The 26,485-nt window shown below is 45.1% G+C and overlaps 1 protein-coding gene across 1 annotated transcript in view; it reads left to right on the top strand.

The window, feature by feature from the left end:
- ATP6V0C (ATPase H+ transporting V0 subunit c) overlaps positions 1 to 26,485 on the top strand; it is a 171,457-nt gene that overhangs the window by 117,918 nt on the left and 27,054 nt on the right. Inside the window, exon 2 of the mRNA XM_044089245.1 lies at positions 5,935 to 6,118. Within this exon, the coding sequence (XP_043945180.1) occupies positions 5,935 to 6,118 (184 nt within the window). The remainder of the gene's footprint in view (positions 1 to 5,934; positions 6,119 to 26,485) is intronic.

Here is a 26,485-nt window from a genome sequence, read left to right as displayed (position 1 = left end):
CAGACCCAGAAACTGTTAGCCAGGGGCCTAAAGGTGTTAAGGCTTCTGTTAAGAATCCGGTTCCTGCAGACAAAGAGGCTAGGGCCTTGGATAGATGGGGAAAGAAAGTCTATACTTCTTCCACTCTTGCTATGAGGGCTTTGAATTGCCAGTTTCACATGTTGAAATACCAAAACTATCTCCTTTCACAATTGAAGTCTAAGGTTGATGCTCTGGCAGTAGGTATTGATTGTAAAGAGTTGCAAGATTTAGTACATGTTTCTGAACAGGTGGGTAAGCATTCTTTGCAATGTGGTTTTGATGCTGTACAGGCCTCGTCTAGGGTGGCTGCCACTGGGTCAGTTCTTCGCAGGCATGCCTGGCTAAGGGATCAAAATTTGTCTGAACATGTTAAAACAAGGATTTTAAATGCTCCTTTACAATCTGACATGTTGTTTGGTCCTCCTGTTGAGGCAGTTTTAAAGAAAATGGAAGACAAGGCTAAGTCCATGCAGACTGTTAAAGATTTTTTGCAGGTCCAGCCTCCAAAGTTTAGTAGAAATTGGCCTACTAAGGGGTGGACGTATCCTTCTTATGATTCCAAGTCTAGGGGTAGATCTAGACGTGGTAGGGGCAGAGCTCAGGGCTCTTTCAGGCCTAGAACAGGGAGTTCTCCTGCACAGTCTTCGGGTGAGGGCAGGGGTCAGTCGTTTCGTAAACAGACCCAATGACCTACCTTTTCAGCTGCCAGAGCCGCCTTGTCTGGCAGCACCTTTGGGAGGAAGGTTGGCACTTTTCAAAAGAAAATTGGAGTTTAATTACCCAAGACAGATGGATATTGGATATCATACACCACGGCTACAGGTTTTATTTCCATACCTTGCCTCCTTTCAAAGGCATGCCAGACGTTCCTCCTCAACAAAGAATAGAGGCTCACAAGCAGGTTTCTCTGTTGCTCCAACTAGGGGCCATACAGCCGGTCCCTATGCCAGAAGTGGGCCTAGGATTTTATTCTCGCCTGTTCCTAGTACCAAAGAAGGGGAACACGTGGAAACCAATTCTGGATTTATCTATCCTCAACACTTATCTGGACATTCCCAAGTTCAAAATGTTGACATTGCAGCAGCTTTTACCTCTGCTGGGCAAAGATCATTGGATGGTAACTTTGGATCTCAAGGAGGCTTACCTTCATGTTCCTATCAGACTAAGCTGCAGGAAGTATCTGCGTTTTCGAGCTGGGACTTCTCACTATCAGTTCTCTGCATTGCCCTTTGGCTTATCTACTGCGCCCAGAGTGTTCACGAAAGTTCTGGCTCCAGTGATAGCTTTCTTCAGGCTAAAAGGAATACAGATCTATCCTTATTTGGACGACTGCCTGATTCTGGCTCAAGGAAGGGAAGAGCTTCATCATTTGGAATATGTGATAGCAGTGCTAAGATGCCTGGGGTATTCTGTGAACGAAATAAAGTCCAGTCTAGTACCCTCTCAAGACATGTGCTTTCTGGGTGTGAGACTGAATACAGCGTCCCAGATGGCCTTTTTAACCCCGGACAAACAAAATAGTGTATCCCTTTACTTCCATCAACTATCTCATCAGTCCGGGCTGACTGCAAGGACAGTCCTTCAAGCCTTAGGGTTCATGGCATCTTGTATTCTGGTGCTTCCCAATGCCAAACTGCATATGAGGAAGCTACAATGGTATCTCAAAAATGTATGGACACAGCACTGCCAGGATCTGGACACTGTCCTTCAAATAATACCTTGCATTCAAAAGGAATTTTTGTGGTGGGCTCAGGAATGTCACCTAAACAAGGGACTCTCTGTGACCCGGCCAGAGGAGAGTCAGATTTTAACGACAGATGCCTCAGACATAGCTTGGGGAGCTCATCTAAATGGAAAGTGGATACAAGACAAGTGGCCTGCCAGACTACAACATCTACATATCAACATGAAGGAGATGTTAGCAGTCCAGTTTGCATTAATAGCTTTCAAGGAATTACTTCTTCCAGGGCAGGTGTTGATTCTAACAGACAACACAACTGTCATGTGGTACAACAACAAGCAAGGGGGAACGCATTCTTATCCTCTATGCAGGCAAGCAATGATTTTGTGGGAGACTGCTCTGTTTACAGCTCAATCTTCAGGCAAGGTTTCTGCCAGGAGCACAGAACTCCTTAGCATATGTGTTGAGCAGACGAATTATGGATCCCCACGAGTGGAAATTGGATCCTCATGTATTTCAAAAATTGACAGTGTCATGGGGAACTCCAGACATAGATCTGTTCGCTTCTCCAATAAACCATCAGCTGCCAAAGTTTTGCACAAAAAGGTTTCATCCCACAGCTTGGAGAGTGGATGCTCTTTTTTTCAATTGGAGCAATCTTCATGTGTATGCCTTTCCACCTCTGCCTCTCCTCCCAAAGGTACTTCTAAAGGTCAGACAGGACAAGCAAAGGATGATTTTAATAGCTCCGGATTGGCCTCGACAGCACTGGTACCCATTACTGAGAAGTCTGGTACGGAAGCCTCCATGGCCTTTGCCTCCGATTCCACACCTGTTGTCACAGGAGGACAGCCATTTGCTCAATGTCAAGCTTCACTCTCTGCACCTAACAGCCTGGCATATTCTATTTTGAACCGTAGTGGGCCTCCACTTCCTCAGCAAGTTTTGAATGTTATTTTGGAAGCTAGAAGGCCTAGTACAAGGAAAGTGCACGCAGGCAAATGGAGGAGATTTTTATTTTGGAGTGCAGCAAAAGATTTTGATGTTTCTGAGCCTAATTTGTGTGTGGCTCTTCAATATCTTACTGAGTTACTGGACAAAGGTTTGTCTTTCTCTTCTATTAAAGTTCATGCTGCAGCAATTTCAGCTCACTATGATTGCGACCCACCATTGTTTTCTCATCCTTTGTTCAAGCAATTTCTTAGAGGGGCAAAGAATATAAGACCCCCACGTAGAGCTCCTACTCCTGCTTGGGATCTCAATTTTGTGTTGGAGAAACTCACTCTACAACCTTTTGAGCCTGCAGCTACTTCTGAGTTGAAATATTTGTCATGGAAGACTGCTTTTTTGTTGGCCATTACCTCTGCAAGAAGGGTTTCTGAATTGCAGGCCCTTATGGCGGTTGAGCCTTTCTTAATTTTCCATAAGGATAGGGTATCATTACGTACTAATCCTTCCTTTATGCCTAAGGTGGTTTCTAGTGTGGCTTTAAACCAAACTATTCATTTGCCTATTTTTTATGCAAATCCCCAAAATAAAGGGGAACAGATTTTGCACACTTTAGATGTACACAGGCAGTTGCGTTATTTGGACAGAACTAAAGGGTTCAGGCAGTCTCAGCATTTGTTTGTTTCTTTTGCTTTGAGTTCTCAGGGCAAGCCTGTGTCAAAACAAACTATTTCTAAGTGGATTGGGTTTTGCATTGCTTTCTGTTATTCCCATCATGGCAAGGAGGTTCCAGCTGGGATTAGGCCTCATTCCACTAGGGCTACTGCCACTTCAACAGCTTTTTTGAGGGGAGTGGCAACCAAGGATATTTTGGAGGCAGCTACTTGGAGTTCAGTGCATACTTTCTCTAGGCATTATCACCTGCCACTTTACTCTAAATCCAGGGCTGGTTTTGCCACTGCTGTTTTGCAGGGCATTTTGGCAGCTCCTGCTTCTGGGATTCTACCCAAGTGTAAGGACTGCAGCAATGTGAGATGAAGAACATAGTACAGTTTTGTACCTACCATAAATGTAGATGTTCGAAGATCCACATTGCTGCAGTCCAATTTACCCTCCCTCCTTCCCCTCTGTAGTTCGAGGTGGTTGTGTGGGTTGGGTTGTACATATTGTGTATATTGTACATATAGTTAGTGCAAGGGTGGTTGGTTGTTTGCTGTATTTTGGTTTTGACCTTTATTTTTAGGGTCTTCTGACATCTGGAGCAAGAAAAGACTGAGGATATGACGTCGGTCATGCGCATTTGTACCCTGACGTCGTGATGTCAGTCAAATGCGCCTTGACCGACGTCAGCCTTGTACTTTGATATTCGGGCCGACCGAGGACAGCGGACTACCCAAGTGTAAGGACTGCAGCAATGTGGATCTTCTAACATCTACATTTATGGTAGGTACAAAACTGTACTTTTCTACTTCTCTGCGCTTGTAGGTTTCTACTGCTCTGCGCTTGTAGGTTTCTACTGCTCTGCGCTTGTAGGTTTCTACTGCTCTGCGCTTGTAGGTTTCTACTGCTCTGCGCTTGTAGGTTTCTACTGCTCTGCGCTTGTAGGTTTCTACTGCTCTGCGCTTGTAGGTTTCTACTGCTCTGCGCTTGTAGGTTTCTACTGCTCTGCGCTTGTAGGTTTCTACTGCTCTGCGCTTGTAGGTTTCTACTGCTCTGCGCTTGTAGGTTTGTACTGCTCTGCGCTTGTAGGTTTCTACTGCTCTGCGCTTGTAGGTTTCTACTGCTCTGCGCTTGTAGGTTTCTACTGCTCTGCGCTTGTAGGTTTCTACTGCTCTGCGCTTGTAGGTTTCTACTGCTCTGCGCTTGTAGGTTTGGGTGTGTATTTTGATCCAGAACATTCAACCAATGGTGTAATGCAAAACAGTGAAAGGCTTTCAGCAGCCAGTTTTTACTTGTGGGAAGACTGATATTTATTCCTATGAAGTTTATTCCAAGCACTGTAAATGGGAGTGAGTTGGAATAAATGTATCCAAGATTTTGTTTCCTTTAATTTTGCCCCAGCTCTACTGTAATATGCACACAAGACTACTGATATTGCCCTTCAGCATTTCACTGATGGTCTGTTCAAGGGTGTCCGTCTTTGCTGCAGCTGTGTTTAATGACAACAGTTTAGCTGCTTCAAACTGTGGCCTTTGCCATAAGTTTCCAGAAGTAACAAGTTATTCAAACTCATGCACTTGTATTGACATTTTGCCCTCCCTCTGATCCAAGGTCATAAATTCCCACCTAACTCAAAGGCGGTCGTGAAATGTTGCATTTTATAGCTGCTCACTGTCATTTGTGCTACAAAATATTCATGACATTACAGTGAAGTACTTTTGAAGAATTGCATGGCAGCACACTTGTTTCAGGCTGTGCGACTTGAACCGTAACATGTGGAGTAAGTACCCAGAAAAGGATTTTTCGGCTTCAACAAGAGTATTGTCTGCCTCCATGAAGTTATGTACTCCCTTAAGAGTTGGTAGGCAGGTATGAAATCGCCATGAAAACTTGCTTTTACAAGGTCATCTCTGAAACATTTAAAGGTGGATATTTGGTTATAAAATGCTGAGTTGTATAGCTGCATACTGCCCCTTCCAATTCCTGGTAACTCATCACCCCTTTCAGTGATTTATGGAAAGCACCACTGTCTGGGCCATTGGTTTTAGTTAGGTTAATGTGCTTGAATTGTGTATTGCATGTTCAGTGTGAAATATGAACTATTTCTCTCATAAATGCAAAACATTTTTAAAGTTGCAAAATTTTAAACTGAAGCCACAACTTCACTATTTTGCTAAGTTGCAGTAGATGCTTTGCTTTAAATTTTTGCATGCAAGCACTACTATAGTGGAATGTGTCTTAATGGTAGTGCACCTCTTTCGAAAACTATATAAAAATCATGGTAACTTCATTTATTGGTCTTGACCAAAGAGCTGAATTTCAGTTGATGTAGATTGAATTTTAAATACTCTTCACCTTGAAAATGAGCTCTATCTAGCAGTCAGCTTTACAAGCAAAAGTTAGTGTCCTTTGAAAGTTTGTGTTTTTTTAATGCCACTAAAAAAGTTTGCATTAAATATGCCCATCAGATAACTCATTGAATTATTAGTTTGCCCAAGTGGACGTGGAATGCATTTAAAACGGATTTGTGTGTTGCATATATGTACCATTGCATTGCTATTTTATTTGAATTTTAGTATGCTGGTAGTCCATTCCATGCTAACTTGTCTTTACTGTACTTCTAGCCTTGGGAGCTGCATATGGCACAGCAAAGAGTGGAACTGGTATTGCTGCTATGTCTGTTATGAGGCCTGAACTAATCATGAAATCCATCATTCCTGTTGTCATGGCGGGTATTATTGCCATTTATGGCTTGGTGGTTGCAGTGCTTATTGCCAATTCTCTAACTCCTACTATTTCACTGTTCAAGTAAGTGTTCCATCGTTCACAATTTTAATTTTTTATATATGAAGTTAAATGTCAAGTTGACAAACCATAGGTTGCTAGTGTCACCCGAGTTAGTGCTCCAAAGAACAGCAGGAAACTTCAAGCTTGGTGCCTACTCTTCCCCCTGCGCTGATCCCAAATTTGCATCATGTCTGGCTAGGTGATGTGTACATTCAGTATCTGGGTTCTGTTGACCTAATGTTCAAAATGACAAGGGTAAGACTCTGTTGTAAGGAGGAAGGATGTTTGCTTTATTGATGTATCTATATATGCATATAGAATATATAGACACACATGTTCTGTTTTGTGTGTGATTGCACTGCAGTAGGGCTACCTTAGCAGCTTGTTTAAAGTCCATAACCAACTACAAAAGCCTGTTTGGGCTGTGAACTTTTACAGATTTGTGATTAGAGATGTAAACAAATGTGTTGGTAGCAAAATCCTTTTTAGGTTGCCCCAAGTGTTGGGGCCAGTTTTCTAAAGTTGCTGTACTGTTTCCTGGTACACTGTAAGCCCTTGTATAGTCTACAGTTCGAGCCACACTCTCATCCTTTAACTGAATGTCTGCCGATTTTAATATTACAATTTCCAAAAGAAATGCCTACAGCAATTTTCTATACCCTGTGGTGTTTAACATTTTTGCTCATTTGTCCCTTTTTCAGCTCACTCGTTTGAAGATGTAGATGTGCTACATACACAGTGACCCCCCCCCCCCAAAAAAAAGGGCAGATTACTTTGTGAACACTGTTCAGAGGCACTGACACTAGTGAAGATTAATCTGAGCTTGCTGCTCTGGGTTCTGATGGCACATCTCCTTACCCTCCCCAAAATATACTCTCCCTTCAAAGCATTCAATGTTTGGCGCAGTTTTCACATTCCTTGCAATCAATGTATTGTATCTATAAGAACCCAGATGCAGTCTGGTGTTGCTCTGGCCGACACTGAGCCTTTTCTAATACAGTCAGTCCAATGTTTTGAGATCAGACCAGAGATTAGGGTATGTCTGTCTAGTCACAGTACTTGGCACTCTTTGACTTCTGCACCTTCACTGGTCCAGATAGGTCCAGCCCTGTCAGCTCCCAAGAGATCTTGGAGCTGTAGGATCTGCTTTGGGTCCAGGGACTGGGATAGACTGGTATTCTTGATGTAGTCTCTCTCCCTCTTGACCTGTGCACTAGCCAGCTCTGTCCTGACCTCTGCTGGGGAGGGGTTGAGTTTTGTCCTTCACAGGCTTCTTCGGCACTCTGGTCTGGGCTCTGCTCCCCCAGTCTTATGTGGAAGCTGGGTCTTTTCATCCTGACCCATCAGGACAACCTGTCCAGTCTTGACTGTCCTCATTTAGGAGACTGCTGGTGCTTACAAAGCCTCCCACTGAAGAGTCCCCTACTTCAATTCCCACAAATGACTGAAGGCACTGACTTAAAAGAAAGGGAGAGGTCACCCAGATCACTCCTTGAAGTCTCATTTGGTGAAATACTTTTAATTTCTGAGACAAAAGGTGGCTGGTCTCTTGACCCCCTTTCCCAAGAGGAGTCTGTCCTTTTGAAGCTTTTTGGATGTGGCTTGACTGACTGTGGTCCACCCCCCCAGCATATTTAAATGTTAAGCCTTCTGTCAGGCCTGGAATGATCCAGATGTCTGAGCCCATTCCCAAACACTCTGGCAAATGCCTCATAACACTTAAGGATAGGGCTAGTTTCTTAGCAACTGGCTACCCTTTGTTCTTCGTGTTTCACTGTTGCAGTCATCACATTTTGGGTTATCTGCCTGCAGGTAGCCCTCAGCTGGCCTGAATGCCAGAGTCTTCTGATTTCTGCATCAGATGCTGTCGCTTCTTCCATGGCATCAGGTTGTCAGGGGTATAAAACATGCAGCCGATGCCATTACATCAGTCTTTCTTGCCGTGCATTGCCCGAAGCAGTTTGCAAGTGCCTTGACGTCAGACTCCTGAAATTTTTGTTTGAGATTCAGACCCGAAGTATTCAAAAAAGATAAGTACCCCATTGGGGATCCTCTTTTCTTGCTCTAATCAAGGTCAGTAAAACTTAATTGTTTTACCTGTGGAAAGCAAATGCCTCCAGATTTTTATTCTTACTGCATCCCCTGTTTAGACCCAGACCACGATGTTCATCGCTGTCTGTTTTGTGCCTTGTTCAATGCCTGAACTGTTCATAGTCGGGCTGTTTTTGCAGCCGATTTTCATCCTCTGTGTACTCAATGGCTCCGTTAAGCCGAAATGGCTTCGTTAAGCCATCCGACTATCGATCTTCCAAAAAAATGTAAGGATAAAGACTGACCGCATAGGTCCAAAACTGCCAACTATGCTTCCGTTAAGCTAGTCACCAGTCCACTGGTACTGTGTGGTGCTTTTGTAGCCCCTGATAGCTACTTCAGATTCACAGGCCTCTGAGACCCATTCAGAGTCCGGTATGCCGCGGGATGCTTAGACTATGGAACCTGCGGATGTCTCTACCTTGAATGGGTCCGGAGCCGCTGTGTAGACACCTGCTTCTGCGGGTGTAGTCAGGCTTACATATATTCATATTAAACAGACTCTATCGTTTCCATACAGGCCAAAACTCGCACTATGCCTAGAAAACCAAACCGCAGGCTCAGACCCATATGCCTCAAAAACAAATGCTTAGAATGGTTGAAGATCTTATTACCTTAATTATGGGAAGCCAGTTTTCCCCCTCTAAGAGACCTAGAACTGATTTTCTTTCTGATTCTTCTGATCAGGAATCTGATATATTTATGCTCCTTCTGATTACCAGGATTTGCCCTTATCTACTTCAGAGGATTCTGATAGAGGTTTCCATTCCCTCTGCCCCCCCCCCCCCCAGAAGATTTTTTCTTTCAGTGAAACCTTGCATACTCTTGGCGAACATTTCCACTGGGAAAGCCAGGATTACTCTGACTCCAAAAAGAGACTTGGGAAATTCTTATTCCTACCTCAACACAGGCCTTTAGCTATCCCTCCTGTTCTGGACATTGTAGACTATGCTTTCTTGGAATCTAGCCTTGTCCCACTGCAGCTCCCAGAAAACTTTGACAGAGGTACTACAGAGTACTCTACTCTCCAGTTCCTCTTCAAGAATCCTTCTGCGGATCCAGAGACCATTTCCCAATGACCAAAAGGCATCAAGGCTACTGCTGCCAAAAATCATACCCCCTTCTATTAGAGAGTCTAGAGCCTTGGGGTAAGAAGGTATACACTTTTGCTACTTTGGCCATTAGGGCTTGGCCATTAGGGCTTTAAATTGCTACTTTGGCCATTAGGGCTTTAAATTGCTACTTTGGCCATTAGGGCTTTAAATTGCTACTTTGGCCATTAGGGCTTTAAATTGCTACTTTGGCCATTAGGGCTTTAAATTGCCAGTTTCAAAGTATCAGCAGCATATTATGGGACTAAAACAGAAAATGATTCCTGACTCTGCTGAATACAAAATTGCAAGTTTTAATGCATTCGGCAGAACAAGTTGGTAAACATACTTTGCAATGTGGCTTTGATGCTTTAGAAGCATCTTGCAGGGCTGCTGTCACTGGGTCTGTACTTAGAAGGCATGCTTGGCTTGTGGAACAAAACTTGACCGATAATGTTAAAGCTAAATTACTGGATGCTCCCTTAAACCAAGAGTGCCTTTTTGGCAACAAAGCAGAAGTCCTCAAAAGGATGGAGGAAAAAGCTAAATCTATGCAAACTGTTAGATTTCCTACAAGCACAGCCTCCTAGATTCAGTAGGCATTGGCCTTCAAAGAACTGGTCCTTTCCAGTCCCTGGGTTTGGCCTGAGAAGGCCTGGAACAGCAGACCACCTAGGCTAGTTTCAGGCTACGCACAGATCTAAGCAGTGGGGGGCTCCCACTTCCAAAGCAGGGAGTAGTAAGCCACCCTCAACAGAAAAAATGGCACAATGACTTAACCCTTCCAAGCCCTGCTCTACTACCTGCTCCCTTAGGAGGGAAGCTCGCCCTGCATGCAAAAACTGGGAACTCATTACCCAGGACAAATGGGTTTTGAACAGTTTCCCAAGGATCCAGATTCCACTTCCACAAACTACCATCCCTAAGTGGCTGGCCAGACCTACCCCCAAATCAATGAGCAGAGGCCCAACAGGTTCTCTCTCCTCGGTATCAGGGCTATTCAACCTGTCCCAGCAGAACAAAGGGGACAAGGATTTTATTAAATAATTTGTCTGGTACCCAGAAAAGATGACTCTTGGTGTCCTATTCTGGACCTCTCTATTAAACTCCTTTCTAGTGGTTCCAAAATTCAAAATGCTAACTTAACAGCTTCTTCCTATGCAAGCCAAGGATGCCTGGCTGGAAACCCTAGACTTACAGGAAGCTTACCTGCACATCCCAATTAGAGGATCCTGCAGACAATGCCTACGTTTTCAGGGTAGGCTCCATGCACTTCGTTCTTTGCACTTCCCTTTAACATATCTACTGCGCCCAGGGTGTTCAGTGTCTAGCTCCAGCCATTGCATTTTGCAGGCTGAGAAATATTCAGATTTACCCATACTTGGGGACGATTGTCTGATTCAGGCAGAAAGCCAGGACTTGCTATTGCAACACCTGGCATTCATAAAACCAACATCACTGGGGTACACCAACAAAAAGAAATCTCGCCTAGTACCCTGCCAACAGATTGTATTCCTGGGAGAAAGCTTGAACACAACTTCCCAGGTGGCATTCCATTTGACAACCTGCTTCAAACCATTGGCCACAAAACCCCAGCTATCTACAAGAAAAGTACTGTAAGCAATCCTATGCTTTGGAACAAGATCCCAATCTACATTAGGCAGAGCTCTTCGCTAACGCTCTTCAAAAGAAACCTTGAGTAGATGGGGAATCTACATTAGGCAGAGCTCTTAGCTAACGCTCTTCAAAAGAAACCTTGAGTAGATGGGGAATCTACATTAGGCAGAGCTCTTCGCTAACGCTCTTCAAAAGAAACCTTGAGTAGATGGGGAAAGTTTACCTCGGATCACTTCAGTGGCTCTGCTGGACAGAGGCACAGGGAACTAATCTAAGGGGGATGGCAAAAGCAAACACATTCTGGCTAGGCTTATAAATGCCTTCAGGCAGATAGGTTCATAGGTTCGTACTAAGCTAAGACTGCATATGAGGAAACTCCAGTGGTGTCTAAAGCCTATGTTGTCAACATTCTCAGGACTGGCTATATTTCTAGCATTCCTTGTATGAAAACAGAGTTCCTTTGGTGGGCAGAGGCCTGCTACCACAACAAGGGACTCCTTTTCACCCTATCCCCTGCCGCCCAAACCCTAACAGAAGCATCAGACTATGCATGGGGGGGGGGGGGGGTCTCATGGCAGGGCAGTGCATTCAGGGCAAATGGAACCAGAGACAGATGCACCTGCATATAAATCGAAAAGAGGTGTTGGCTGTACAGAATGCTCTGACTGCCTTCAAAGAACATATTCTTCCAGGACAACTATTGATTTTCAGAGTGTTTCACTGTTGCAGTCATTACACTTGGGTTATCCAGCTGGCAGGCTACCCGCAGTCTGCCTGAATTCCAAAGTCCTGGTCCAGTGTCTGTTACTGTCTCCTCTTCCCTGACGTCAGTGCGCCAGGAGTATAAAAGATGCAGCAGACACCATTTTCTTCAGTCTTTCTTGCCACGCAGTGCCCGAAGCAAAAGCAGTTCAAGTGCCGGTTGGCCGACTCTACTTCTGAGATTTTCGAAACAATTTCAGATCCGAAGTCTTCTATAAAACTAAGTACCCCATTGCGGAAACTTTTTCTTGCTCCAGCATTTATCTTTTGGCAGCACCCTTGGGGGGAAAGCTAGCACTTTTTTTCACAAAATTGGCACATGATCACCCAGGACAAATGGGTCCTAAAATATAGTCTCTCAGGGCTACAGGTTCCACTTTCACACCCTTCCAAAGGCAAAAGGTATGCCAGACCTGCCATACAATCAATGGGCAGAGGCACAAAAGCAAGTTTCATCTCTCGTGGACATGAGGGCTATCCAGCCAGTGCCACAACAAGAGCAGGGACAAGGATGACTTTTCTTAGTACCAAGAAAGGACAACGCATGGAGACCAGTTCTGGACCTGTCTGTTCTAAATACTTGGACGTTCCGAAATTCAAAATGTTGACTCCAACAGCTTCTGCCCATGCTGGGCAAGAAGGCTTTGCTTGTAACTTTGGACCTCAGAGGCATACCTGCATGTCCCAGTCAGGCAGTCTTGCAGAAGATACCTCCGATAGAATGCACTAAAATTCTCTGCACTGCCCTTTGGCTTGTCTACTGCGCCCAGGGTCTTCACAAAATGCCTGGCACCAGTAATTGCATTTTGCAGACAAAAAGGAATTCAAATATATCCCTACTTGGACGACTGCCTTAGTCAAGCAGAGACCAAAAACATTCTACTAAAGCATCTGGCATTTGTAAAAAGATTACGAATTTGCCTAGGGTACACAGTAAACAAAAAGAAATCAAAACTAGTACCCTCTCAAGAGAATATTCCTGGGTGCAAGCTTAAATACAGCTGCCCAGATGGCTTATCTCACACCAGACAAAGGCAACTGACTCTCACTTCAAGGCAACAAACAAAGACCCAGTTATCTGCAAGAAAAAATTCTGCAGGCTCTGGGCTACATGGCCTCCTGGATTCTGCTAATTCCATATGCAAGACTGCATATGAGGAAACTGAAGTGTTTTGGACTCAACACTGCAACAGCATGGAAGCATTAATTTCACTCATTCCCTACCTGCAAAAGGAGTTTCAGTGGTGGGCACAGGCCTGTCACCACAAGGGACAGCCATTCACTTTACCCACAACCAGGCAAATACTAACAGATGCATCAGATTACGCCTGGGGTACCCACATGACAGGAAAATTTATTCAGGGCACATGGCCCCCAAGCCAAAGGCATCTTCACATCAAAAAGATGCTAGCTGTACAAAATGCCCCGACAGCCTTCAAGGACCTACTTCATCCAGGACAGCTGCTGATAGACTGGCAACACCACAGTTATGTGGTACATAAACGAGCAGGGGGCACACATTCCTACCCCCTCAGCAGACAAGCCATGATTTTGTGGAACATAGCATTGACCTACCAAGTACACCTGCAAGCACAATTCCTGCCAGGAAAAACAAATGCTCTGGCAGATGAACTAAGCAGAAACCTCGTGGATCCCCACGAGTGGAAACTAGCTCCACAAATCTTCAGCATGATAAGGAAATGGGGATGCCCAGACATCTTTTTGCCTCTCCTCACCACTGCCAACTTCAGAGATTCTGCACAAGGACTTATCACAAACTAGCATGGAAAGTGGATGCCTTGTCATTCGGCTGGAACAACCTTACAGTATATGCCTTTCCTCCACTTCCTCCCCAAGGTACTCCTAAAGGTCAGACAAGAGAAGCCACAAATGATACTAATGGCCCCAGATTGACCACGCCAGCACTGGTACCCAATCCTAAGGAGCGCTTGTCTCAAGGCCCAGCCTGGACATTGCTTCAAATTCCTCATTTACTGACCCAACAAAACAAACTGATCCTGCGCAGCCAACTCAGAACCCTAAATCTAGCTGCATGGCAGATAGTGTAACCATTCAGAATACACCTCTCTAAAGCGGTTATGGATGTTATTTTGGAGGCCAGGAGGCCCAGCACCAGAAAATCTTGGCCAGGAGGCCCAGCAGCAGGAAATCTGATGCAGAAAAATGGAAGAGATTCTGTGCTTGGAACCAGGCACAAGGAATTGAGACGCTTGTTCCAAATATCCTCAGATTTTTAACTGAGATGCTGGACAAAGGCCTATCCTCCTCAAGATCCATGCCTCTGCCATTTCAGCTCATTACAATACAGACCTACCTATTTTTTCACATCCATTGCTTAGGCAGTTCCTCGGGGGGGGGGGGGGCAAAAACAAGACCTCCAAGGAGAGCACCAATACCTGTATGGGACCTCAGTTTTGTCTTGGAAAAACTCGCACAGCCTCCGTTCGAGCCAGCCAATATAGTAGAGATAAAATTCTTATGGAAAACTGCTCTGCTCCTAGCAATAACTTCAGCAAGAAGAGTCTGAGTTACAGGCATTAATTGGCTGTGGAACCTTTTTATATCTTCCATCCTGACAGGGTTTCTCTAAGGACAAACCCAACATTTATGCCTAAGGTACTGTCCAGTGTGGCTCTTAACCAAACCATTCATTTGCCTACTTTTTCCTAAACCCACAGAATAAAGGGGGGAGAGACTTCTGCATTCTTTGGACATACAGACAGCTATGGTTCTACTTGGAAAGCTTTCAGAGACTGAGCAACTTTAGTGGCATATGCTGCAGGATCACAAGGAAAGGCCATCTCAAAGCAGACTATTTCAAAATGGATATGCCGCTGCATTCGTTTCTGCTATTCACAACATGGCAAGTCAGTACCTAAGGGCATTAGACCACATTCTACCAGGGCAGCAGCCACCTCTGCAGCCTTCCTCAGAGGAGTACCAACCAAGGATATTTTGGAGGCTGCAACTTGGACTTCAGTGCACACTCTTACTAAGCACTACCACTTACCTCTTTACTCTAAATCCAGAGCAGGCTTTGCCACTGCAGTTCTGCAGGGCCTTATAGCCAGTCCTAATTCTATTTAGACCGCTGCCCAACCTCCGCTTTGGGATTCAACCCAAGTGTAATGAGTGCAACAGTGAAACACTAACCTAGTACAGTTGTGTACCTACCATAAATGTAGATGTTAGTGCATTCACTGTTGCAGTCCAGGTTACCCACCCACCCACCATCCCCCTTTCTTTGCTGGGACTTATCTGTACTTCTCTATCCTATAGAACCTATGTGGTGTATTTGCTTGTAGATGAAGGTATTGTTTGATGTTAAGTTGTCTATCTCGCCTTCATTCTTGCTGGATGGGTTCGGAGCCGACCTCGGCTCCGACTCGGCCACTCTAAAAGCTCGAGAGTTGGTTCCACCGGCTCGAGGCTCCCCTTATATCCCACAATGCTAGGCGATAGTTACCTCAGATCTCGTTTGCCGCTACAGCTTCGAGGTTGGTTGTTTCTACCGGTTCCTGGTGAGTGCTATTTTTCTTGTAAAAATTAGCCTTTAAAAACCCCTTTTAAGTTAATTTTCTTACTTAGTTAGTGTAGGTTAGAAAACTTATTCCCGACCCTAAATATTTTCCGTTTCTTTCCCCAAGAACCTTTGGTTCTTCCATTTGGCCTTTAGGCCTTCCCTTCCCTAGTGGAGTGTGTGTGTGTGTTTTTTGTAGTTTTTCTAGTTTATTGTAGTTTTAAATACTAGTATTACTACTAATTTTATTGTGTTTTCCTGACAGGGTATAACTTGTGTGTTTGTGTGCGTGTTTGTGTACACCTGTCAGTCAAAATGTCTAAAGAAGCAAAGGTCTCCGGATTCAAGAAGTGTGATGCGTGCTGTCAGAAAATGTCTCTGACAGACGCTCACACTTCTTGTGTCTATTGTCTGGGGCCTTTGCACCTGCAGGACTCCTGTGCTGTGTGCCATGGCTTCAGCCCCAGGGTCCTGCAGGAAAGAAAAAATAAACTAATTCTTAGAGGCTTACTGAAGCCAGAGGATTCCCTGTCTGTTTCAACAGGGAAGCCCTCTAAGGCATCGAGGTCTTCGGCTCCAGCTTCTGAGCCGAGACCTCAGGTTGCTCAACCTTTGCCTTTATCGGCTCCGGCTGGAGCCGATAAGTCTCAGTCCACAGTTTCTGTGGCTCCCTCCGGCCGGAGCCGAGGTTATTGAGGTTCCCGTGTCGGCTCCGACCAGACCTTCGGAACAGACAACTAGGAAGAGGTCCAGGTCACCATCTATTGGCTCCGTTCATTCGGCTCCAGGATCTCCCCTGCTGTCTGAACGGAGCCAAAGGTCTCACTCCTCTAGGTCATCCAGGCTGTCGGATCATGACCTTCAGAGGGTAGTGAGTCTACTACTTAAGTCTGAGGAATCTAGGTCCATGGATAGGTACGGGAAGCGGATGTTCTCCTCAGCGACATTTACCATGCGTTCGCTGAACTACCTGTGCCATTTCACCCGTCTTCAAAGGGACTTGATCAAGGAAGCGAGTGAAATGTTAAAGGATCCTACAGCTGTGGGTTTCCAAGACAAGATGAACACGCAGCTGGCTACCCTTAATTCCATATCCAACTCCTCCATGCGCCTCCTTTTTTACGCGGCCGATGGAGCGAGCAGAGCCGCAGGAACAGGTGTGGCCTTGCGTAGGCACGCCTGGATGCGGCTATGCAATTTTGCGGACCCTTTCAAGACGTCTTTCACGAACTCCCCTTTTGATGGATCATCTCTCTTTGGTCCTCAAGTGAAAGAAACCCTGACTAGGTGCGAGACTGATGGCAAGACCCTTTCTGCCGTCAGTCCGTTTTTCGACTCCTTCCAGGCCTTACCCCAAAGGCCAGAAGGGTGGAAAGATGTGGTTCCGTAAACAATCTCAAGGGACTTCGCCTGACGCACAGAGTCGTTTCCCCGCCAGAGGCAGAGGCGGGAATAACAATGGTAGACGTCGCCCTAGGGGCAGGGGGGGTCCGCAGAACCAGGGCAATCGGGAAGCCTTCCCTGACAAGCCCTTTCAGCATCCCTGAGGTGTTGCCCGACTGCCCATCTTCGGAGGCAGTCGGGGGAAGATTGTCACTGTACCCAGAAGCCTGGCTATCCCTGACTCAAGACAAATGGGTACAGTCCATTTCCGAAGGCCATTCTATCCCTTTTCTTCGCTTTCCAAATCGGTCAAAAAAATCCCTTCCAGATGTTCCACCCGCTCAAAGGGATCTAGCAGCTTTGGAAATTTCAAAACTGCTTGCAAAAAGAGCAATTCAGCCAGTGCCAGCAGACCAACAAGGATCCGGAATCTACTCAAGGTTCTTTTTAGTTCCAAAGAAAACAGGGGACTGGAGACCGATATTGGATCTCAGTGTCTTGAACAAATCAGTCAAGAAAACAAGATTTCGGATGGTCACGCTGCAATCCATCCTTCCCCTTTTGGGCAAAGGAAACTGGATGTGCTCTATAGACCTTCGATGCGTGCTATCACATAAAATGAACAGACGCTCCAGAAGATTTCTCCGCTTCAGGCTGGGAACCAGTCATTTTCAGTTCAGGGCCCTGCCCTTTGGTCTCACCACTGCCCCCCGGGTGTTTACCAAATGCATGGCAGTGGTAGCTTCTCACCTGAGACGACAAGGATTCCAGGTGTTTCCATATTTGGACGACTGGCTCCTCACAGCTCCCACCAAGCATCTCCTTCTGATGGCCAGAGATTATACTTTTCGCGTTTGTCAAAAACTGGGTATTTCAATAAATTGCGAAAAGTCTGTTTTGTCGCCTTGTCGTACTATTACCTACATAGGCGCAAATCTAGATACTATAAACATGTCTGCAAGGCTAACACACCAAAGGATATCAGACATTCACAGATTGGTATCACTCCTTCTCAACAACAGAATCAAAGCCAGGTTAGTTCTAAAGGTGTTGGGAATCATGGCAGCGGCCATACCTCTTCTTCCATTAGCCAGATACCACATGCGGATCCTTCAGTGGATGCTTTTTACTCAATGGTCATACCAGGAACTTCCAATGTCTCACACCATTGTGATCACGCAGGCGTGCAAAAAGCATCTCATGTGGTGGATGTCTTCCCCCCAGCTCCTGTCGGGAAGACCCTTTCTTCCACCTCCTCCGGTTGCTACACTGACAACGGATGCCTCCCTGATCGGGTGGGGGGGGGCATTATCAGGGCAGGACAGTCCAGGGCACATGGCAACCAAACGAATGCCACTTGCACATAAATGTTCTGGAGATGAGAGCAGTGCTTTTAGCGTTGCAAGCCCTTCAAGACTCTCTTCCCTTGGGAACAATTGCAATCCAGACAGACAATATGTCTGTAGTGTGGTACATCAACAAACAAGGCGGAACCAGATCATACCCCTGTGTCGAGAAGCACTCAGACTGTGGCAATGGGCGATTTCTTCTCAGCGTTTCTGATAGCAACGCACATCCCGGAAGTCCAATCACATTGCGGACAAGTTGAGCAGAGCTATTCTCATGCCTCACGAGTGGTCTCTGAAAGACTCTGTAGTGAGAGAAATTTTTCTCAAGTGGGGTCAGCCTTGCTGCGATCTTTTTGCTACTCCCCAAAACAGCAAGTGCAGAGAATATTTCACTCTATTCCCTTTACCAGGCCAACCCAGCAGAGACGCTCTAGTCCAAGTTTGGCCCCGGGGACTTCTGTATGCATTTCCTTTCCCACTGATCTCTCAAGTAATTCAGAAAGCTATCGCTCAGAAGGCATCCTTGATCCTCATTGCTCCTTACTGGCCTCGACAAGTGTGGTTCCCCTTTCTACATCGTTTTCTCTTGGAGCGACCGTGGAATCTGGACCTAGTTCCAGATCTTTTGATCCATCAGTCGGGTCAGTTCCATCGCTCCCTCCCCTCTCTGAACCTCACTGCTTGGTTCCTCCAGTTCCAACAGTAGCCAGGCTTCCTCAATTATCTCACTCTGTTAGAGATATATTGATAGCTTCCCATAAATCTTCCACTCGAAAGATTTGAGTAAGTGGAAACTATTCTCATATTGGGCACAAGGAAAGGACATAGATCCTTTCACCGCTTCCATCCAACTAGTCCTTGATTTTCTAGCTGAACTCTTCCATGCAGGTTCATCTCCTTCTACACTTAAGGTTCAATTGGCAGCTATTTCTAACTTCCATGTGGGTATTTCTGAATCTGCCCTAATGTCCCACAAACTTTGCAAAGCCTTTTTGAAAGGAGTTTTTCTTCTCAGACCTCCTATAAGAAATCCTCCTTCTCCTTGGGACCTAAATTTAGTTCTTTCTTCCTTGATTCTTTCCCCTTTCGAACCTGCAGCTTCCTGTTCCTTGAAATTGTTATGGAAAACTCTTTCTGGTAGCTATTACATCAGCTAGAAGAGTTTCAGAACTTCAAGCACTCAGTTGTCGTCCTCCTTATCTTTTGTTTCATAAGGACAGAGTATCCTTACGAACTAACCCGTCCTTTTTGCCTAAGGTGGTCTCTACATCAAATCTAAACCAAAGCATTGACCTCCCTGTCTCTTTTTTTCCAGAGTATTCCAATAGGTCTGAACAAAAATTACACTACCTGGATGTTCATCGTCAATTGAGGTACTACTTGGATAGAACAAAACAATTCAGAAAATCTGATCAGCTGTTTGTCTCCTATGCGGAAAGCAGAAAGGGACTTTCAGTTTCAAAGGTATCATTATCCAGATGGCTAACATCTTTGATTTCCCTGGTATATGAAATTAGACAACAAAAATTGCCTAATAAACCTAAAGCCCATTCCACCAGAGCTTTGGCTACTTCTTTAGCCTTCCAAGACAGACTGCCTATTGACACCATTTGTGCAGCGGCTACTTGGGCTACTCCTCACACTTTTATTTCTCATAAGTTGGATTTAGCTTCTAGGCATAGAGCTAATTTTGGTTCCACTGTTCTCAGGAGTCTGTTCCGTTAGGCCACCCGGGACAAGGTGCTAGGGACGCGGTCCCATCCAGCAAGAATGAAGGCGAGATAGACAACTTAACATATAGAAGTTATGTTCTTACCATAACGTTCCATGTTAGTTGTCTTCTCGCCTTCTTCTTGCGTCCCACCCTCCTTCCCCCTGGCCTGGACAGACCTAGAGGAGTTGTGATTGTGACCTCTCTTTCTACCACCTCTTTCTTAGACATATGCTATTATGCATATTTCCTGGTTCAGGATGTAGGTCACCCTTCTTTCTTCTTGTTAGAGGTGGATTTTTTTTTTACAGTTATTCTGTTACTATTATAAGCTGGGGTTAGCTTACAAACGAGATCTGAGGTAACTATCGCCTAGCATTGTGGGATATAAGGGGAGCCTCGAGCCGGTGGAACCAACTCTCGAGCTTTTAGAGTGGCCGAGTCGGAGCCGAGGTCGGCTCCGAACCCATCCAGCAAGAAGAAGGCGAGAAGAAGACAACTAACATGGAACGTTATGGTAAGAACATAACTTCTATTTTTAGTGCATGCTTTTATAAGCAATGTTTTTAGCCTACCCTTTTGGGGGCACCTGACATCTGGGGCAAGAGAAACTGAAGAAAATGGCATCTGCTGCATCTTTTATACCCCTGGCGCACTGACGTCAGGGAAGAGGTGACAGCAACCGATGCTGGACCAGGACTTTCTCCAGGCTGACTGCGAGTAGCCTGCCAGCAGGGTAACCCAAGTGTAATGACTGCAACAGTGAATACACCATCTACATTTATGGTAGGTACACAACTGTACTGTAGACTGACAACACTACAGTTATGTGGTACATAAGCAGGGGGAACTCACTCTTACCCTCTCTGCAGGCTAGCCATGGCTCTGTGGAACACAGCATTGAGCTATCAAGTACACCTACAAGCGCAATTCCTGCCAGGCAAACTAAATTCACTGGCAGACGACTTGAGCAGAAGTCTCATGGACCTACACGAATGGAACTAGAACCCAAAATGCCCAACCTCTTGAACAAATGGACTGCATAGGGTAGACCTGTTTGCCTCCCCTCAGAACTACCAATTGAACAAATTCTGCACAAGAACTCCCCACAGTCAAGCTTGGAAAGTGGATGCCCTGTCCTTTACCTGGGAAAGCCTCTGTTTATGCCTTCCCTCACTGCCTCTTCTCTCCTCGGAAGTTTCTACTAAAGATCAAATGGGACAAGCCAAGGACAATACTAATTACACTAGACTGGCCACACCAACACTGGTACCCCCTCTTGCGCAGTATGACGCTGCTACAACCATGGCACCTGCCTCAGACCCCTTCCCTGCTGTTCCAGCAGGCGGGCCAGATTCTGCACCCTCTGCTTCAAACCCTGAACCTTGCAGCCTAGCTAATTGCTTGAGCTCCCCTCTAGCATCCCTCACTAAGCAGGCACTGGATGTCATTCTGGAGGCAAGGAGGGCCTAGTACTAGAAAATCCAATGCTGAAAAGTGGCAAAGATACTATTCCTGGAGTCTGTCTCTGGGATGGAAACAGCTGTGCCCAGCTTACCTCATATTCTACAGTACTTAACAGAAATGCTCCACAAGGGCCTATCCTTCTCATCAATTAAAATTCATGCCTCTGCCATTTCAGCACATTATAATACTGAGCCACCCCTCTTCTCTCACCTTGCTAAAGCAATTCCTTAGAGGGGCCAAAATTTTAAGACCCCCTAGAAGAGCTCCCACTCCAGCCTGGGACCTCAACTTTGTATTGGAAAAGCTCAACACCCCCCCCCCCCTTTTTTGAGCCAGCTGCTACAGCAGAGTTGAAATTCCTTTCTTGGAAAATTCCTTCTAGCCATCACTTCAAGAAGAGTGAATTACAGGCCCTCGTGGCAGTGGAACCCTTCATTATCTTCCCATGCAGACAGGGTTTCCCTCTTGACTAATTCTTCCTTTATGCCCAAGATGGTGTCTACTGTGGCCCTAAATCGGTCCATTCATTTGCCTACTTTTTTTCCCTAATGCACAAAACAAAGGAACAAATACTGCAAAGGAACAAATACTGCACTCTCTGGATATGCACAGACTACTTGGACAGGACTAATCTGAACAGCTGCTAGTTAGCTTTGTTGCAGGGGCAGAGGGGAAGGACATTTCAAAGTAAACTGTTTCCAAATGGATAGCCCATTGCATTCATTTTTGCTACAAGCACCATGGAAAACCTACCCCACAGGGGATAAGATAACATTCCACCAGGGCTACATCTACTTCTGCGGCTTTTCTCAGAGGAGTCCCTACCAGGGGCATCTTTAGAAGCTGCTACCTAGAGCTCTGTACATACCTTCACTAAACTTTACCACATGCTTATCTTTTCTAAATCCAGAGTTGGATTTGCTATTGCAGTCTTGCAGGGCTTAAATAGCTGGCCCTAATGCTCTTAACTTCCTCCTCCCTTCCTCAGCTTTGGGAATCGACCCAGATGTGACCTGCAACCGTGAAAAGTGAACATTGTACAGTTGTGTACACTGTAGATGTTAGTGTAGTCGCTGTTGCAGTCCTGGTTACCTTCCCTCCAACCCCCTGACTTCTCTTGGCTCTACCTTCCCTTGTTGGTGCATTAATTTTTTCTTGTGTATTTGCTATTTGATTAACCATACCATATGATTGTTTCCTGTTGTGGGGGCACCTGATATCTGTGGCAAGAAAAACTGATGTAATGGCATCTTCTGCATGTTTTATACCCCTGACGACCTGCCGTCATGGAAGAAGTGACAGCATCCGGATCAGACTCTGGTATTCAGGCCGGCAGAGGGCTACCTGCAGGCAGGTAACCCAAATGCGATGACTGCAGCAGTGAATACACTCTTTAACATCCTACATTTATGGTATCTGCCTGCAGGTAGCCCTCAGCTGGCCTGACTACCAGAGTCTTTGGATTTCTGCGTTGGATGCTGTCACTTCCATGTCGTCAGGGGCATAAAACATGCAGCAGACACCATTACATTAGGTTTTTCTTGCCCCATATGTGAGGTGCCCCCCACAATAGGAAACTATTATATGGTGTGGTAAACCCCCATCAAAAAGGTACATTTATTTTTTCTTGTGTATTTACAACAAGGGAGGGTAGAGCCAAGAAGTCAGGGGGTTGGAGGGAAGGTAACCAGGACTGCAACAGTGAATACACTAACTTCTACATTTGTGGTAAGTGTACACAACTGTACCATCTCTGCTTCCATGAGATTTCTCATCCCTCTAGAGGGTACAGCTAGATTTGGCTGGTTCAGTAATAACGGTCAGACACGTCTGTATGCTCCTTTGTGATTTAGCAGAACCCTTCAAGCCATGATTAATCAATTTCTCTACTAACTCAGATGCAAGTGAATTCCGACATGCTACTCTGTCAGAGGAAAGCAGCAGCCATAAAAATAGAAAAGCTGAGAGTCATCCAGCCAGAGACCCCCCCCCCCCCAAGGATCCAGAACCTAAGACTGTTTTTTATCTCTGATCTGAATTTGAAGTTCTGGATGGTCCAGGTTCAGTTTATTCTACCACTGTTAAAGGATGACTGGATGTGCTGTGTAGATATCCAGGATGCATACTATCCTGTCAAGGTACACAGGTGCTGCAGGAGATTATCCATGCAAAGTCACTACCAGTTCAGGGCACTGCCCTTTGGTCTCACTACTGTCCCCAGGGTGTTGACTAAATGTATGACCGTGGTTGCAGCTCAGTGGAGACTGCAGAGCCAGTTTCCTTATCTAGATAACTGGTTTCTGTCTGCTTCCACTAAACCTCTACTCATTCAAGCCAGGGACTACTTGCTCCACCTATGTCTCCAACTAGATATCGCTATAAACTACTACAAATGGTCACTCTGCCCAGTGCAATCCCTGGAGTTCATTGGTTCCTGTCTAGATACCTGAACACAAATAACTATTGTCAGATGAGTGACACTTCACAAAAGCAAGCCTTATATATTCTCTTCATTCTATACCTGTCAGATTAATTCTACTAGAGTTAATGGTAGCATCCATAGTGCTGTTAGGCTCACATTCACACAAGTGTTACATTGGACTCTAGCGGCACAGTGATCCATCAGACACCATCACTGACTTAACTCTTCATGTCATGAATGTCTGTAGGTATCTCATAACATGGTGGGTACATGCATAAGACATTGCTTGGGGCTGTCCTTTTGCAACACCTGTGATTAAGGCCCCATTGACTATGGATGCCTCCCAACTAGGTTGGGTGGGAATTGTTTTAGGACATTCCATAGCACATGGTCCCAGACAGTGGCCAGTCTTCACATCAACATCCTAGAAATGAGTGCTGTCCTATTAGCATTGCAGGCATTTCAATATGTTTTTTGTCTAGGGATGTATGCTGTTCTGACATGTTTGTAGTCTTTTACTTCAGACTACAGATCCTGATCCTACCTACTATGTTGGGGGTGCCAGTAGACAGTCGCTTCCAACTGCTTTCTTTTGGCAACCCACATTCCAGGGAAAACCTACTTGCTAGCAGAGTGAGCCAGTTCATTTTACTCCCTCACAAGGTGTCCCAATTGATATTTTGCTGGTAGGGTCAACCATACTGTGACTTTTTTCTGTGTTATCCCCTAAATATGAAGTGCAGCAGGTATCTCCTCCCCCCCCCCCCCCCCGGGAAGTCTCCAAGAGACTCTGTAATTCATGATTGGACATTCTACTATGCCTTCTCTAGCTCCTGTCATCCCACTATATGCCTTCTCTAGCTCCTGTCATCCCTAACTTTATTCAGAAATCCTTGCAGTAGAAGAGCAAGGCTATCCTGGTTGCCCCATTCTGGCATCACTGTGTGGTTTTCCTTCCTGTGGCCTCACCTAGTTCACCTTCCCTGGGTGCTGGATCTTATTCGGGATCTTTTGTCTCGCCCATCTGATGTGCCTCTACTGGACATGCAATCACTAGAGTTAACCACGTGGTTTCTCCACTTCCAGTGATGAGGTAGAAACTTCAGGCTTTCTTCCTGTGTTCAACATTCTTGTATCATCCCTGAAAGTCGCTACCAGTAAGACTTGAGAACAAGTGGAAGAGATTCTGTTCTGGGCCCAGCAGACATCTAGATCCCTTTTCAGCACAGATTCCAACTATTTATTTTCTGGTTCCTATTTGCAGTAATTGGGCTAGTTATCTTGTAGCTGCAATATCAAATGTTCACTTGGGAGAAAAATTCTTCTCTAGCTTCCTTTAATTGTGCAAAGCATTTCTTAAAAAAAAAACTTGCTGCTCTGGCCTCCTTAAGGACCCTGTCCCCCCCCTTGGACCTTACACTTCAAGCCTTTACTTTGTCCCTCTTGAAGCTTGCTGCTGGTGCAGATTTTAAGTATTTATCCTGAGAAATACTTTTTTGTGGTTGCAATTACATTAACTAGAGTGATCAGAGCTCTGCACTTTCTACCAAGCCACTCTGGCTAATTTTTCATAAGAGCAGAGTATCCCTTTGCACTAAATCTTCCTATTGGTTTCGGAAGCTAACCTTGACCAGTCTATTACCCTTCCAGTCTTCCCAAATGTTTTAGAAAGGTGAATGTATGCTGCATTTATTAGATGTATATAGACAACTCTGTTTTTTAAATTTGTAGAACTAAAAAGACCAAATGAAGCTAACCGTCTCCTTTTCCAAAGCAAAATTGGGCAAAGCAGCATTAAATAGCCTTGGTCAGATGGCTCACTGATTGCATTTTCTTAAGAGTAAAGGACTGTCCTTATCCAAGCATCCCAAATCTCTCTACCAGAGCTATGACCTCACTATCTGCTTTTGTCTCAAAGTTCCATAGAGACACCTGTGAAGCTACTATGTAGTCTAGTGCTTATACCCATGTAGCTCATAACTTAGAAATCTAAGAGCAGCTTTTTGGCTCTGCTGTACTCTGGCATATCCTTCCTTGCGGACCACCTTTGCCCCCTGTAGCTGGTGACTGTCCCATGTGTTGAATCTACTAAGTAGATCTGATATAGTTATGTACTTGCCATAACTTTGTGTCTGTATCGGTTTTCATCCTTCCTCCAGTCCCTATCCTTTTTTCTCCTAGTAAGTTCTTGGGGATATTCCTTAATAGTCTTATGTGGGCTTCAGAATTCTTTTGATGGAAATGCCTTTGCTTTTTTACCTTGATTTAGTGGCTGATAATTTGTAATGTAGTTAACTGAATAGAAGGCAAACTCAATCTGAGGTAACCACTAAAGATGAGAGGGATTATGGGTAAGAGGAGCCATCAGAGTAGTTTAGGATAGATCTTGTCAGATCAGAGACCCATCAGTTGAAGGATGAAAATAGACAACACAGATGAGTTAGTTATAACTTGAATTTGTTACAAGAATTGTTTGCCAAGGCAATTGGCTTATTTTTTTTTCTTTAAATGTGGTCTTTTAAAACTGATGCGTAGTAGCACTTAATCCTTGAGCATAGTAGCACTTAATCCTTGAGCATAACCAAGTGATTGTTTTGATTTGGTGTACACAGCAGAAAAGAACTACTAAAATACTTTCTGTAAAATTGTTGGCACTTAAAGTGCTCCTCATACTGCAGTGCATATCCTTTCACTAGTGACAAGTGGCTACTGTAGAAGACTGCACATGTAAAATTGTGAACAGGACTTGTTAGGAAGTCTACATTTTTTTCCCCTGTCTGCAGTATGTCATGCAGGCAGACAAATTCCTGCACCAAAACGTATATAGCAACTTTCAGATGTTTGTGTTTCACTGTTGCAGCCATCACTGTTGCAGCCATCACATTTGGGTTATCTGCTTGCAGTAGCCCTCAGTCGGCCTGATTGTCAAAGTCTTGGGTCCTGCATCTGTTGCG

This window comes from Protopterus annectens, chromosome 12.part0 (genome assembly GCF_019279795.1).
Source record: "Protopterus annectens isolate FY-2018-M chromosome 12.part0, PAN1.0, whole genome shotgun sequence".
Taxonomy (NCBI): Eukaryota; Metazoa; Chordata; order Ceratodontiformes; family Protopteridae; genus Protopterus; species Protopterus annectens.
The sequence above is the reverse complement of the archived record's forward strand: the minus strand, read 5'-3'. Positions and strand labels throughout refer to the sequence as shown.